This window comes from Enhydra lutris, unplaced genomic scaffold (genome assembly GCF_002288905.1).
Source record: "Enhydra lutris kenyoni isolate GAN:26980312 unplaced genomic scaffold, ASM228890v2 scaffoldscaffold67, whole genome shotgun sequence".
NCBI lineage: Eukaryota > Metazoa > Chordata > Mammalia > Carnivora > Mustelidae > Enhydra > Enhydra lutris.
This window is the reverse complement of record NW_019154151.1, coordinates 8,836,306-8,853,789: the sequence shown is the minus strand read 5'-3', so window position 1 is coordinate 8,853,789 and position 17,484 is coordinate 8,836,306. Positions and strand designations below refer to the sequence as shown.

General features: G+C 36.0%; 1 protein-coding gene across 2 annotated transcripts in view; it reads right to left on the bottom strand.

Annotated features, from left to right (window-relative positions):
• The window catches only part of LOC111159185 (centromere protein I), a 75,158-nt gene that overhangs the window by 2,918 nt on the left and 54,756 nt on the right, over positions 1-17,484 (bottom strand). Inside the window, exon 19 of one of the 2 annotated variants that reach the window (XM_022521628.1) lies at positions 516-557. The exons of the other annotated variant lie outside the window; for it this stretch is intronic. Within the exon in view, the coding sequence (XP_022377336.1) occupies positions 516-557 (42 nt within the window). The remainder of the gene's footprint in view (positions 1-515; positions 558-17,484) is intronic. 2 annotated transcript variants of the gene reach the window in all.

Sequence of the window (17,484 nt, the reverse complement as noted above, 5' to 3'; positions counted from 1 at the left end):
CAAACTTTAAGGGTTAAACATTCCTTTTATTATACTGGCAAAAAATTTTAGCTGTTCAACTGAACAAGTATTATGAAATGGGTCATCATCCCCATGCTCTACAAATTCAATATCTAAAATGGATAACACGGGAGCAGAAATTACTATATTACTGCCTTCATTAAATATGTACACAGCAGAGTTTCTATAATAATGAGACAACTGTGTTAGGTTTTGTTAAATCACCCTCATTACAGTCACACTTTGAATACATGCAACTGTACTATAAAATGAGATAATGCACGGATCCAAGAGCAAGAGTCAAACTGTGAATAGCTCTATCTTAGAGAAGACTGTAGAGGGTATGTGCCAACAAATTCACATAAAAGTCACTGGAAATACTTCAGGAGGCAAACATTTCACTCTGACTTTGTGGAGGCAATAGGCTTAAGACTGTGGGAAAGGAAAAGTATAAATTTTTTGATGAAATGAAGCTATAGTAAATCCCTGAACGTGATGAAAATAAATTTATTTACCCGAATAGAGCTCACGCTTACTGTCCTTTCTTCTGGCCATTCCTTAAAAAGCAAACAAAAAAAAAAAGGTGGGGAGATAGGAGATGAAAATGTTTGGTTACCAAAGATTACCAGAAAATTAAGATGGCTCTTTACTGTCTGATTCATTTGCTACATTTTATTCCCACTATCACTCCAGCATTCCTTCTGAGTAAACATTCACAATAACCTTCCACATTTCTCCCTACTAGCATAAACAGAAGGAAAATAAGATTACAGTGAGTAAAGTGAGTACCATTTTGCTAATTTATGGCCTCAAAATCTACTCAGCCACTAGAATGAAGATAAAAGATGTTAGAGAAGGCATCTTCTGAGGTAAAGGATACCTGAACTGAGTTTTGAAGCATGAGGAGGACGTCTGGTGAGGCAGTCTGTGTTCACAGTAGATTCTATAAAAACTGATATGAAAACTCAGACCTAGTTGATCCCATTTATTTCCCATCTTTAATTATCACCCACTGTATTTCAATGAAAAGTCATCAATTCTAAAACAAACATTTTTTATATATTCCTAAGAATAAACTAGGCCTATTAAGCTATGTATAATATAATGTGTTCTTAACACTTAGAATTTTTTATTTTACTATGATTGAGTTTTAGATGTAGGCAGATTTTGATCATACATCATTTTTATAAACATGAAATGGTAAATATAAACAAAATTAAGTAGTGAAAGTATTTCTAAAATTTTACATTTGGAGTCCTACTCTTCTGAATTACTTTTCTACTCAAGAGCTGTAGATAACTATGTTTTTTCACACAATATCATCTTTACTGCCAGAGTGTTGGCAATGCAACGTTTCTTAAAAGATACTAGTGTTGGGGTCCCAATTACATAAACCTAACCTACTTTTGGTTCCTGCTTCAAGGAAAGTCCATATCATGTATGATATACTGCTTCCTTGCCCTCTTCCTCTAAGACATTTGGTTTTTGGGGCTTAAAAGAGTGTTCCAATATTTTCTCCAAGTTTTTTCCACCTGGTGACAACCATCCTGCAAGGTCTGATTCTGGCAATCTGCCTGGGTGCACTGAAAAACAGCAAATGACAACTATATTTTCATTGCTCCCTGGCTGACATCGCAAGATGTATCCTGATCTCTGAGAAGTTAGAAAGTGAAAAGAACATGTGGTTTTACTGATTAAATATACTCCATGCTTACAAATTTTATATTTATTTCTCTAGTTCCAACTTCTCACCTGAACTCCAAGCCCAGCTTCAAACTGCCTATACTTAGACTTCCTGGATGTCTATCAGGAATCTCAAACTTAAGGTCAAAAGAGAACTTGAGTCTCAACTTGCCCTCCCACCAAACCAAAATAACCTCTTCTGTTCTTTCATTAGTATTCTTCTTATTAATACATGGAAACACCATCTACCTAGTTGCTCAGTTAATAAAACTCAGAAATCCTTTTCTTCATTCCTACTTTTTTACTGGTTTCAGAGGTAGAATTTATTGATGTATCAGTCTCATATAACACCCAGTGCTCATTACATCAAGGGCCTGCCTTAATGCCTGTCTCCCAGTTTCCTCAAGTTCAGCGTCTCTTATGGTTTGCCTCCTACTTCTAAAGAAGCCATTCATTAAGTCCAGTCTGTTCTACCTCTGCAATATATCTCAAGTCAGTCCACTTCCATCCATTCCACTACCACCACATTTATACAAATCTCTACCAGTATCTCTGTCCAGACTCTACCAACAACCTAACTGGTGCCCCTGCAGTCACTTGGGCCTCTTATAACTCTATCCTCCACAAAAAGAGCCAAATTGATCTCTATTAAACATAAACTCAGACTGTATTATGACTTTGCTTTAAGAATTTTCAAATGTTTCCCATGGCACTCCCAACAGATCTATAAGAGAGATAGCCCCTGAATCTCTGCCATCTTATTTCATTCCATTCTCACTCTTGTTCCTTAAGCTATAAGCCATACTGGCCTTCCTTTTTTTCCTTGAACTCCTTGAGCCACTGTACCATTTCTACCACCTAGAATGCTCTTATTCCAGCCATTCTTCAGCTGGCTTATTCTCATCTTTTAGAAGAAATCTTAGACCAAATGCCACCTCCTCAAAACCTTTCTTGAACACCCATTCCTGGCAACTCCTCAGTCACTCCTTCTCTTACCCCACCCTGTTTATATCCTTCATAGCATTTCTCAAAATTCAAAATTATCATGTTTACTTATTTCATTACTGGTTTACTATTTGTTCTTATTTGAATATAAACTCCATTTGGGCAGAGATGGTATCTGTCTTCTTAGGTACTATATTCCCAGTTTGAAAAGCATAGTGAATACAGAATAAATAAATATTTGTTGAATGAATAAAGAAACAGCTACTGATTCAAAGGTAATTATGATAATAAAATCTAGAGCTTCAGAATTTCCTGAAATGTAGGCTCTACAAATGTTCAAAATATTTTGACTCATTAACTGAGTGGAGCTCTTTGATACTAAGAATGGATTGGCCAAATTAAATTTACTAAATTATCTCTAAAAAGCTGACTAGTTTGAAGTATTTACAATATTAAAATTCCATAAAGTAAAAATGTCACCATTAAATCATATTGCCATGGTATCAGAGGTTATTTTTACCATCTTGAAGGTAAGATACTTAGCAGTTAGTTGGTGACAAGGGCTCAAAAAGCACTCTTCTAAAACACAGCTTGACATTTAAAACCTAGCATTTTCAGAACCACACAGAAACATCATCAGTTACAAAAATGGCAGTTTCACATTTTGCCAAATGTGCTCTATGCTACTAGAATTTAAAACTTCCAGTCAGAACTAACCTTCCTTAAACATTTTAAAAACTATTTTCTGATTTAAAAGAATATATCGATCAATTCCTGATCCCCCAAAATGAGCCTGCTTACCTATGTTCAAGTTGGTATTTACTACTTTAGAGACTGAGTCTTCTAACATACACACACACAGTCTATAAGAAAAATTATTTAAGAAAATCAATCCCACTCTATATGTAATTCATTACAGGCTTTACCAATTAAGAACTGGATGCAACCACGTTGACAGGGTATGGAGAAACCAACAAATCAATCATTGTTAGCAGTAATGTAAATTCGAATAACTTCTACTAAGAGCTAAAATTTGTTTTTTTTTTTTAAAGATTTTTATTTATTTGAGAGAGAGGAGAAAGAGCACGAGCAGGGGGAGGGGTCTCGGGAGAGGGAGAAGCAGACTCCCACTGAGCAGGGAGCCCAACACGGGTCTCAATCCCAGGACCTCGAGATCATAACCCAAGCTGAAGGCAGACACTTAACTGACTGAGCCACCCAGGTGCCCGTAAAAGCTAATATTTAAGGACACCCAACAAAATAAAAAAAGATACACACTTTGAAAACAATTCCACTTAGAACAATTTTATCCACACTTATATATGTACGAAATGATGTATATGGTTGAAGAATATTCATTAGAGCACAATTTCATAAAAGAACTAGAAACAGCTTAAATGCTCAACTTACATGCTTAACTTTAACATAGATTCATAAGAGAGAATACTATGGAGACATCAAAAAGAATGAGGCAGCCCTTTACATACAAAAATGAAACAAAAGTCTAGACATTAAGTCAAAAATCCAAGAGGCAGAAAAGTAAATATGGTATATAGTGTTGTAAAAGATCATTTACACAGAAATATGCAGTATGTCTCTAGAAGGATATTCAAGAAACTGAATGTGGTTGCTTTTATGATAAAAAGTGTCCACATAGAGTTCCACTTCCAGGATGAGATCATGAGTTCTGTGGACCCACTCCCCAGAAAATGAGAAAACTTGGCAAAGACTATTTTTAAAAACCCAGCATTTAAAGTCTCTGAAGGATGATCTCAATTCAACAACCTAACCTACTGCTTCAAGAAACTAGAAACAGGAAAGCAAACTAAACCCAAAGTAAGAAGAAAGTACAGGCGACCCTTGAATTACATGCAGTTAGGGGTGCCAACCCTGGTGCAGTCAAAAATCTGTGTATAACTTTGGCTCCTCAAAAACTTAACTACTGACAGCCTGTTGGCCAGAAGCCTGGCCAATAACATAAATAATTGATAAGCACATACTTTATATGCATTATATACTGTATTCTTACAACAGAGTAAGCTAGAGAAAAGAAAACGTTACAACCTTACACCAGTTAGAATGGCTATGACAAGGCAGGACACAACAAATGTTGGAGTCGTTGTGGAGAAAGGGGAACCCTCTTACACTGTTGGTGGGAATGCAAGCTGGTGCAGCCACTCTGGAAAACAGTATGGATGTTCCTCTAGGACATTAAAAATAGAGCTACCCTACAACCCAGCAATTGCACTACTGGGTATTTACCCCAATGATACAGATGTAGTGAAAAGAAGGAGCACATGATGTGATGAGCACTGGGTGCTACACGCAACTAATGAATTATTGAACACTACATCTGAAACTAATGATGTACTATATATTGGCTAACTGAATTTAAATTTTAAAAATGTTATTAGGGGCACCTGGGTGGCTCAGTGGGTTAAAGCCTCTGCCTTTAGCTCAGGTCATGATCCCAGGGTCCTGGGATCAAGCCTCGCATCGGGCTCTCTGCTCAGCAGGGAGCCTGCTTCCCCCTCTCTCTCTGCCTGCCTCTCTGCCTACTTGTGATCTCTCTCTGTCAAATAAATAAATAAAATCTTTAAAAATAAAAAAGTAAAAGTGTTATTATAAAAATCATAAGGAAAATACATTTACAGTACTATGCTGTATTTACTGAAAAAAATCTGCATGAAGTGGATTCATTTCAAACCTCTGTTGTACAAGAGTCAATCATAAATAATAAAGATTAGAGCAAGATATAAATGAAATAAAGAATAAAAAACAGGGGCGTCTGGGTGGCTCAGTTGGTTAAGCATCAGCCTTCAGCTCAAGTCATGATCCTGGGGTCCTGGGATCAAGTCCCACATCAGGCTTCCTGCTCAGCAGGGGATCTGCTTCTCCCGCTCCCTCTGCTCCTCCCCCCACTCATGTTCTCTCTCTTTCTCTCTCTCTCAAATAAGTAAAATCTTTTTTAAAAAAGGAATATCGGGGTGCTTGGGTGGCCCAGTCGTTAAGTGACTGCCTTTGGCTCAGGTCATGATCCCAGGGTCCTAGGATCAAGCCCCACATCGGGCTCCCTGATCTGACGGAAGCGTGCTTCTACCTCTCCCACTCCCCCTGTTCATGTTCTCTCTCTCCCTGTGTCTCCCTCTGTCAAATAAATAAATAAAATCTTTAAAAAAAGAATATCAAAACAAAGAGTCTCACACTTCCTGACTTCAAAACTTACCATAAAGTTACAGTAATTAAAACAGTGCAGTACTGGCATGAAGACAGACTTATAGATCGGTGGAACAGAATAGAGAGCTGAGAAATAAACTCTCGTGTAGTATACGGTCAAAAGATCTTTGACAAAGGTGTCAAGACCACTTAGGAAAATACAGTCTCTCCAACAAATAGTGCTGAGGAAACGGGATATCCAGAAACAGAAGAATGAAGCTGACCACTTATTTTATACCACAGACAAGAATTAACTCAAAATTAATTAAAAACTTAACTATAAAATCCCTACAAGAAAACATGGGAGAAAAGTTTTATGACATTGGACTGTGCAATGATTTCTTGGATATGACACCAAAAGCAAAGGAAACAAAAGTAAAAACAAAACAAAAAGACAACAAAACAAACTTAAAAACTTCTACACATCAATGGATACAATTAACAGAATGAAAAGTCATCCTATGGAATGAGAGAGAATATTTGTAAATCACTTACCTGATAAGGGGTAAATATCAAGACTTTTTATATAAAGAACTCCTACAACTCAACAACAAAATAACAACCTGATTTGAAAAAATGGGCAAAGGACTTGAATAGACATTCCTCCAAAATTATACACATGACCAATAAGCACATGAAAAGATGCTCTATATCATAAATCATTAGGGAAATGAGAATCAGAACAACAATGAGATAACCACTCCACATCTATAGGATGGCTATTTAAAAAACAAACAAACAAACAAAAACAGAAAATAAGGAGTGCTGGTGAGGCCACGGAGAAATTGGAACCCCTGTGCCCTGCTGGTATGAATATAAACTCAATATGGAAACACTTATGGAAGACACTACAGTGTTTCTTCAAAAAGGTATAAAGAGAATTACCATATGATCCAGCAATTCCACTCCTGGATATATACCGAAAAGAACTGAAAGCAAGGACTTGAACAAATAATTCTATACCCATATTCATAGCAGCATTATTTTCAAGAGCCAAAAATAAGAAGTAATCCAAGTGTCCATCAAAAGATAAAACAGACATGGGTTGACCTAGAGGGTATTATGCTAAATGAAATAAATCAGACTGAGAAAAATACCACATGATTTCACTCATGTGGTATCTTAAAAACCGAACAAATGAATAAACAAACAAAAAGCACAATTAGACCTATAAATACAGAGAACTGATGGCTGCCAGAGGGAAGAGGGTAAGGCAGATAAGTAAAATGAGTGGTGGGGAATAGGATATACAGGCTTCCACTTATGAAATGAATGAATCACAGAAATAAAAGTTACAGTATAAGGAATATAATCAATGGTATTATAATAGTGTTGTATGGTGACACATTAGCTACACTTGTGATGAGCAAAGCATAATGTATAGAGAAGATGAATCACTATGTTGTACAACTGAAACTAATGTAACATTGTGTGACAACTATACTAAAATGAAAAAATTAAATACAGAGGGATTGAGATTTTTTTTTAAAGATTTTATTTATTTATTTGTCAGAGAGAGAGAGAGAGGGAGAGAGAGCAAGCACAGGCAGACAGAATGGCAGGCAGAGGCAGAGGGAGAAGCAGGCTCCCCGCTGAGCAAGGAGCCCGATGTGGGACTCGATCCCAGGACACTGGGATCAAGCCCCGCATCAGAATCTCTGCTCAGCGGAGAGCTTGCTTCTCCCTTTCCCTCTGCCTGTCTCTCTGCCAGCATGTGCTCTCTCTCTATCTCTCTGTCAAATAAATAAATAAAATCTTTTTTTAAAAAATGGATAAACAGATAAACAGAATGTGGTAAACACCTACCATGGAATATTATTCAGCCTTTAAAAAGGAAGGATATTTCTACACATGCTATATTAGGGATGAACCCTGAAGACATGCTAAGTGAAGTAAGCTACTTACAAGAGGACAAATACTGTATAACTCCACTTATATGAAGTACGTAGAGTAGACTCAAACTCAGACTAAAAATAGGATAAAGTCTACAAAGGGCTGTGGGGAGGAGGGAATAGGGAGTTATTGTTTAATAGGTAGAGTTTGTTTTACAAGATGAAAGATTTCTGTGGATGGACAGTGGTAATGGTAGCACAACAATGTAAATGTATTTAATATCACTAAATTATATACTTAAAAATAGTTAAAATGGTAAGTTTTATGTTATGTATATTTAATTACAATTAAAATTTAAAAAAATTTAAGTAGAGAAAAAGCAATGAAACCAAACTGGTTCTTTGAAAAGGTCAACAATATCGACAAACTATCTAGGTTAAACATACAAAAAAAGAAAATTCAAATCACTAAAATCAGGAATGAAAGGGCGAAATCATTACCAACTTTACAGAAATAAAAGGTATCATAAGGTATATCAATAAATTAGGATAAAGTATATGAAATGGACAAATTCTAGATAAACAACTAAATATTGAGCATGACTCAAGAAGAAATAGAACAGCTGAACAGAACTATAACAAGAGGTTCAATAGTAACTAAAAATTTTCCCACTAGAACCCTCCTACACTGTTGGTGGGAATACAAGCTGGTGCAACCACTCTGGAAAACAGCATGGAGGTTCCTCAAAAAGTTGAAAATAGAGCTACCCTATCACCCAGCAATTGCACTACCGGGTATTTACCTCAAAGATACAAATGTAGTGATCTGAAGGGGCACATGCACCCGAATGTTTATAGCAGCAATGTCCACAATAGCCAAACTATGGAAAGAACCTAGATGTCCATCAACAGATGAATGGATAAAGAAGACGTGGTATAATATACAATGGAATACTATGCAGCCATCAAAAGAAATGAAATCTTGCCATTTGCGACGACGTGGATGTAACTAGAGGGTATTAGGCTTAGCGAAATAAGTCAATCGGAGAAAGACAACTATCATATGATCTCCCTGATATGAGGAAGTGGAGATGCAACATGGCGGGTTTGGGGGGTAGGAAAAGAATAAATGAAACAAGATGGGATCAGGAGGGAGATAAACCATAAGAGACTCTTAATCTCACAAAACAAACTGAGGGTTGCTGGGGATAGGGGAGTAGGGAGAGGGTGGTGGGGTTATGGACATTGGGGAGGGTATATGCTATGGTGAGTGCTGTGAAGTGTGTAAACCTGGTGATTCACAGACCTGTACCCCTGGAAATAATAATACATTATATATTAATAAAAAAAAAATTTTTTTAATCTTCCCACTAATAAAAGCCCATGACCAGATGGCTTCACTGGTAAAATCTATAAGATATTTAAAGAAGAATTAATGCCAATCCTTCACAAATTTTCCAAAGGGTATGAGAAAGGATGCTTCCTAACTTTTTCTATGAGGCCAGAATTAACCTGAAACCAAAACCAGACAAAGATATCCAAGGAAAAATCAATATCCCTTATCATCCACAAGCTACTGAGAAACCAAATCTGGCAACATCTAAAAGGGATTGACCAACTGGGATTTATCCCAGGAATGCATGGTTGGCTAAATATCTAAATATTTAGGAGATTAATATTATCAGGAAAAGAAAGGGCAGGAACCACATGATCACATTTGTAGATACAGAAAATAGCACTTCACAAAATCCAACAGTTTCATGATAAAAATACTCAATGAACTAAAAATAGAAAGGCAGTTCCTCAAGCTGATAAGGGGCATCCACGGGAATTCCTAATATCACACTGCAGAAAAATGAAATTATTTCCCCAATAATCAAGAAAAAAAACCAAACTTGTCCATTCTTGCCACTTTTCTTCAACATTAATTGTACCTGAAGTTCCAGGGAATGAAATTAGTTAGGTAAGAAAAAAAAAGATCCAGATTTTAAAGGAGGAAATAAAATCATCTGTTTGCAGAAAACATAATCTTGTGTATAGAAAATACTAAGGGATCCACTGAAAACTGTACAAGCTAAAAAAATGAATTTAACAAAATAAAAATGAGTTCAACAAGGTTTTAGGATATAAGATCAATATACACAAAACTGCATTTCTATACAGCATTAAAGAGTAAAATGAACATGAAATTAAGAAAGCAATTCTAAAACAATGTCTTTGAGTGACACATTGGACCAGATGGCCATACACAGAATATTCTAGCCAAAAACAACAGAATACACATTCTTTTCTACTGCACATGGAACATTCTGTAGGACAGATCACATATTAGGCCACAAAACAAGCCTTAATAAATTTACAAAGACTGAAATCATATCATGCTCCTTTTCCAACCACAGTGGTATGACACTAGAAAAAAAATCACAAGAAAAAAAAACTGGAGAAGAAAAACACAGGGAGACCAAACAGCATAATATTAAACAACCAATGGGTCAATGAAGCAATCAAAGAAGAAATAAAAAATACATGGAGACAAATGAAAACGAAAACACAATAGTCCAAAATCTTTGTGACACAGTGAAAGTACTGCTAAGAGGGAAATGTATAGCCAGGCCCACCTCAAGAACAAGAAAAAGCTCAAAAAAACAATCTAAATTTACTCCTAAAAAAAACTAGAAAAAGAAGAACAAACAAATCTCAAGGTAAGTAGAGGAAAGGAAATAATAGAGATGAAAGCAGAAATAAATGACAGAGACTAAAAAAAGGAAAAAAAAAAGCAATAAAACTAAGAGCTGGCTCTTTGAAAAGATAAACAAAATTGATAAACCCTCACCAGACTCATTAAGAAAAAGAGAAAGAACCCAAACAAATAAAATCAGAAATGAGAGAAAGTAATAACTAACATCACAGAAATACCAAGGATTATAAGAGAATAACTATGTAAACTTAGATACCAACAAAGTGGACAACCTAGAATAAATGGATAAATACCTAGAAACATACAATTTTCCAAAAGTGAACCAGGAAGAAATAGAAAATCTCAACAGACTAATTACAAGTAACAAAACTGAAATGGTAATAAACAACTACCAAAAAATAAAAGTCCAGGACCAGATGGTTTCACAGATGAATTCTATCAAACTCGTTTTTTAAAGATTTATTTATGGGCCACCTGTGCGGCTCAGTCAGTTAACCACCTGCCTTCAGCTCAGGTCATGATCTTAGAGTCCTGGGATCGAGCCCTGTATTGGGCTCCTTGCTCAACGGAGAACCTTCTTCTCCCTCTCCCTCTGCCTGCTGCTCCTCCTGCTTGTGTTCTCTCTCTCACTATCTCTCTCTCCCTGTCAAATAAATAAAATCTTTTAAAAAATAAAAAATATTTATTTACTTGAGAGACAGAGAGAGTGCAAGGGGTAGGGGCAAAAAGAGATAATTCTAAGCAGACTCCGTGCTGAGCATAGAGCCTGTCACAGGGCCAATCTCATGACCACGAGATCATGACCTGAGCCAAAAGTGAGAGTTGGACGCTTAACTGACTGAGCTACCCAGGCACCCTGATTTCTACCAAACTTTTGAAGAAAACTCAATACCCATTCTCCTCAAACTATTCCGAAAACTGTAAGAGCAAGGAAAGCTTCCAAATACATTCTACAAGGCCAGCATTACCCTGATACCAAAACCACACAAAGGTGCCACAAAAGAAAACGTCAGACCAATATCCCTAATGTACAGAGATGGAAAAAATCCTCCACAGAATACGAGCAAACTGCATACAACAAGAGATTAAAACGATCATTCCCTATTTCCAGATGACATGGTACTATATACAGAAAACCTTAAAGACTTTTCACCAAAAAACTAGGACTGATAAATTAATTCAGTAAGGTCACAGGATACAAAATTATAGAGAAATCAATTGCATTTCTATACACCAATAATGAAGTAGCAGAAAGAGAAATTAAGAAAGCAACATCATTGATAACTGTACCAAAAAGAATAAAATATCTAGGAATAAATTTAACCAAAGGGTAGAAAGACCTATACTCTGAAAACTATAAAACACTGATAAAAGAAATTGAAGATAACACAAAGAAATGGAAAACCATTCCATGTTCATGGACTGGAAGAACAAGTATTGTTTAAATGTCTATACTACCAGGAAGGAGCCCTAATGTCCATCAGCAGATGAATGGATAAAGAAGCTGTGGTATATATATATATATATACAATGGAATATTACTCGGCGGTCAGAAAAAATGGAATCTTGCCACTTACAATGGCATGGGTGGAATTAGAGGGTATTATGCTAAGTAAAATAAGTCAGCGAAAGACAAATACCATATGATTTCATTCATATGTGAAATTTAAGAAATGAAACATGAACATGGGGAAGGGAAGGAAAAATAAAATAGATGAAAATAGGGAGGCAAACCATAAGAGATGCTTAACTCTAGGAAACAACTAGAAGGTTGCTGGAGAGGAGGTAGGTGAGGGGAAGGGATAATTGGGTGATGGGCATTAAGGAGGACACTTATGTAATGTAATGTTTACACACATGTAATGAGCACTGGATGTTATATGTAACTGATAAATCACTAAGTTCTACCTCTGAAACTAATTTTTAAAATTAATTAATTAATTTTAAAATATTTATACTATCTAAAGGAATCTACAGATTTAATGAAATCCCCATCAAAATACCAACAGCAATTTTTTTCAAGTGGCAACATTTATCAGACTTTGTTTGGTTTATTGATTTCTGATATATATATAATAGGCTACTATATGCAAAGTTTTCAACTAAAAAACAGAAACTTTTTTAAAAATAAAAATTTCAAATTGTTTTTTCTAATATTCACCATTTGTTAAGATTCCACTACTATGCACTGAATATTCCCCATAATCATCCAGTTAATATATCACTTTAACACAGTTACTGTTATTTACAATGTGCAATGCATTTTTTTAGGTTTTGTGGTATACACACAGAATATACAAAGCATATATGATAAAGTCTGATGTATACAGAAAACACATGGCTCAGTACAATCATAGAGGTAGATGAGATGCTTATAAGAGGAAGTAAGGTTCAATTCTGAGTGGAAAGAAAAAGTTTGGGGAGCTCCTGAAATTTGAGTTTTGAAGGATGGGATTAGAGGCATAAAGACAGGAAGGGAGTAGTCAACAAAGGCACAGAAGCAAGAAAGTATGAGAAATGATGTGGAGTATGTGCTTAGTCATTAATTCATTCAATACACACTGTGTCAGGCACTACTCAAGGGGAAAGGGTTCCTGCCCTCGCACTCAAGTGCTTTTGCAAATAATGACTAAAACATGTATTTAAGAGAGTAAGAATAAGGTGGAAATCAAAATGAAGTATGAGAAAAGACTGTTAAGGAGTATGATGCTAAATGAGTGGGCACTTCAACTTTCTGGCATTTAGTATCATGTAAAATGGAAGAGTACTAGTTATGATAGGATTGAGTTTCATATTTCTGCATTTGTTCTCAAGGTAATGGAAAGCCATTGAGGTCTCTGAACGAAGAAATGGCATGATCATCTTACTGCCTTCAGAAGAGTAAAATTAAGGAAGAAGCAGAGAGAAAAACTATTTTGGAAGTCTGGACATAAAAGCATGAGGGTCACAAGTAGAAGAGCTAAGAGGCAGTGACATGACAATAAGTTGAGAAGGGAGTAGGAAAAAGTATAATTAATTAGCATCTGCTCTTTGGGGAATTAAAAAAGTAAAGAAATAGGATGATGAAATTTATATGAAGTTTACCCCTCTGTCCTGAGGATAAATTTTTTAAAAAAAGGTTTTATTGATTTATTTTGTGTGTGTGTGTGTATTTTATTTTAATTAATTTATTTTTTATTAACATATAATGTATTATTAGCCCCAGGGGTACAGGTCTGTGAATCACCAGGTTTACACACTTCACAGCACTCACCATAGCACATACCCTCCCCAATGTCCATAACCCAACCACCCTCTCCCTAACCCCCCTCCCCTCAGCAGCCCTCAGTTTGTTTTGTGAGATTAAGAATCTCTTATGATTTGTCTCCCTCCTGATCCCATCTTGTTTCATTTTTTCCTTCCCTACCGACCCAAAGTCCCCCCTCCCCGTTGCCCCTCAAATTCTTCATATCAGGGAGATCATATGATAATTGTCTTTCACTGATTGACTTATTTTGCTCAGCATAATACCCTCTAGTTCCATCCACATCGTTGCAAATGGCAAGATTTCATTTCTTTTGATGGCTGCGTAGTATTCCTGTGTGTGTGTGTGTATGTGTGTGTGTGTATACCACATCTTCTTTATCCATTCATCTGTTGATGGACATCTAGGTTCTTTCCACAGTTTGGCTATTGTGGACATTGCTGCTATAAACATTCGGGTGCACGTGCCCCTTCTGATCACTACATTTGTATCTTTAGGGTAAATAATAGTGCGATTTCTGGGTCGTAGAGTAGCTCTAACAGCAATTTTTAATGGAACTAGAACAAATGATCCTAAAATTTATATGGAACCACAATAGACCCAGAGTAGCCAAAGCAATCTTGAAAAAGAATAAAGCTAGAAGTATCATAATTCCAGATTCCAAGATATACTACAAAGCTGTATTAATCAAAATGTATGGAAGTGGCATAAAAATAGACACACAGATCAATGGAACAGAATAAAGAGTCCAGAAATAAAAGAACAATTACATGGCCAATTAACCTATGTCAAAGGAGGCAAGATTATACAATGAGGAAGACATTCTCTTCAACAAATGGTGCTGGGAAAACTGGACAGCTACATGCAAAAGAATCAAATTGGACCACTTTCTTACACCATATACAAAAATAAACTCAAAATGATTTAAAGACCTAAATGTGAGACTTTAAACCATAAAAACCCTAGTAGAAAACATAGGCAGTAATTTCTCTGACATGTGCGATAGCAATATTTTTTTAAGATATGTCTCCTAAGGCAATGGAATCAAAACCAGAAATAAACTATTTGGGGGAACCTGGGTGCCTCAGTAGGTTAAGTGTCTGCCTCCAGCTCAGGTCATAATCTCAGGGTCCTGGAATCCAGCCCCGCATCAGGCTTCCTGCTAAGAATGCAATCAGCTTCTCCCTCTTGCCGCCTCCCTGGTTCATGCTCTCTCAAATAAATAAATAAAATCTTTTTAAAAATTAAATTAAATTTAAAAATAAACTATTGGGCCACGTCAAAATAAAAAGCTTTTGCACAGCAAAGGAAACTTTCAACAAAACAAAAAGGCAACCTAACTAAACAGGAGAAGATATTTATAAATGATATAGCTGATAAGTGGTTAGTATTCAAAATGTACACCGACTTGACACCAAAAAACACAAATAATCCAATTCAAAAATGGGCAGAGAACATGAATAAATATTTTTCCAAAGATATACAGGTGGTCAACAGACAAATGAAAAGATGTTCAGCATCCGTTATCATCAGGGAAATGCAAATCAAAACCACAATGGGGTATCACCTCACACCTCTCAGAAAGGCTAAAATCAAAAAGTCAAGAAATAAGAAATGTTGGCAAGGATGTGGAGAAAAGGAAACCTTTGTACACTGTTGGTGGAAATACAAGTTCGTACAGCCACTGTGGAAAGCAGTATGTAAGTTCCTAAAAAAATTAAAAACAGAATTGTCACATTATCCAGTATTTCCTCTACTGGGTATTTATTTACAAAGAAAATGAGAACACTAATTTGAAAAGATATATACACCCCTATGTTTACTGCAGCATTATTTACAATAGCCAACAGATGGAACCAATCCAAATGTCTATCCAGATGAATGGATAAAGATGTGGGATACATAATATGTGTGTGTGTATGTGCATGTGTATGTATGTATGTGTATATATATATATATATATCTCACATATCTCACACATGCTGCAATATTACTCAGCCATAAAAGAATGAGATTGTGCCATTTGCAATAACATGGGTGGCTCTACAGGGTAAAACGTTAAGTAAAATAAGTCAGTCAGAGAAAGACAAATACCATATGATTTCACTCAAAAGTGGTATCCCAAAAAAACTACAGAATAAATACAACAAATTTATAAACAATAAGCAGAATCAGAGCTACAAATATAGAGAACTGATAGTTGCCAAAGGGGAGGGGGTGGGAGGTTGGGCAAATTAGGTGAAGGTACGTGAGGGATATAGGCTTCCAGTTATGAAAGAAGTAAGTCATGTGAATAAAAGACCAACATAAGCAATATAGTCAATGACAGTGTAATAGCCATGTAATGGGACAGATAGTAGATACACTTGTGGTCAACATAGCTAATGCATAAACTTGTTGAATCGCTATGTTATACATCTGCAACTAACATAACTTTTTGTGCCAACTATACTCAAAAAAAAGAAAACAATTCCATTTGTAATAATATAAAAAAATAATCAAGAATAAATTTAACAAAAGAAGTATAAGACTTATACTATGAAAACTATAAAACATTGTTAACAAAAACTAAAGGGGACGCAAATAATTGGAAATACATTCTATGTTCACAGATCAGAAGACAACATTTTCAGATGGCAATACTATTCAAAGTGATCTAGGGATTACCTATCAGAATCCGAGCTGGTTCTTTGTGGAAACTGGCAAGCTAATTCTAAGATTCACATGGAATTTCAAGGGAACAATTTCAAGGGAACAAAACAATCTTGGAAAAGAACAAAGCTGGAGGTCTCATATTTCCTGATTTCAAAGCTGATTTCAAAAGCTACAATCAAGACAGTTTTGTACTGGCAGACACACAGATTAATGGAAAAGAATCAAGAATCCAAAAATAAATCCATACATCTATGGTCAATTGAGTTTTGAGGGTTCCAGTACATTTTAATAGGAAAAGAATAATCTTTTCAACAAATGGCACTGGGAAGAGTCACATGCAAAAAAAATGGAGTTAGATACTTGTATCACATCCTACACAAAAATTAACACAAAATAGATTTTAAAAATCTAAATAAAAGAGCTAAAGCTATAAAACTCTTACACAAAACCTGGGAATAAATTCATGATTTTGGATTAGGCAGTGATTTCTAAGCTATGACATAAAAAGCACAAGTAATATACTAACAATCATTTATCCACAAAGGAAATTAAGAGGGTGCCTGGGTGGCTCAGGCAGTTAAGCTTCCAACTCTTGGTTTCAGCTGAGGTCATGATCTCAGGGTCGTGAGACAGAGCTCCATGTCAGTCTCCATGCTCAGTACAGACTCTGCTTGGGATTCCTTCCCCCTCTCTCTCCCTCCCCCTCGGCTCCTCCCCCTGGTCACACTATCTCTAATAAATAAAATCTTCAAAAAGGAAATTAAAATCCTATTTACAGTAGTTTTAAAGAGAATGAAATATTTAGGAATAAATGTAACCAAAGAAGATGAATGACTTACACACTGAGAAACTATAAAACACCAGTAAAAGAAATTAAAACATATGCAAAAAATGTAAAGACAGCCTATGTTCATGGATTCAGAGAATTAACATTAGTAAAATATCCGTACTAGCCAAAGCAATGTACAGATTCAATGCAATCCCTACCAAAACCCCAATGGCATTCTTTTTTAAGATTTTATTTATTTGTCAGAGAGAGAGAGAGAGAGCACAAGCAGGAGGAAGCAGCAGGCAGAGGGAGAAGCAGGCTCAATCCCAGACCCTGGGATCATGACCTGAGCCAAAGGCAGACAACCAACTGAGCCATCCAGGGGCCTCTCCCAATGCCATTCTTTACAGAAAGAAAAAATATCATGAGATTCATAGGGAAC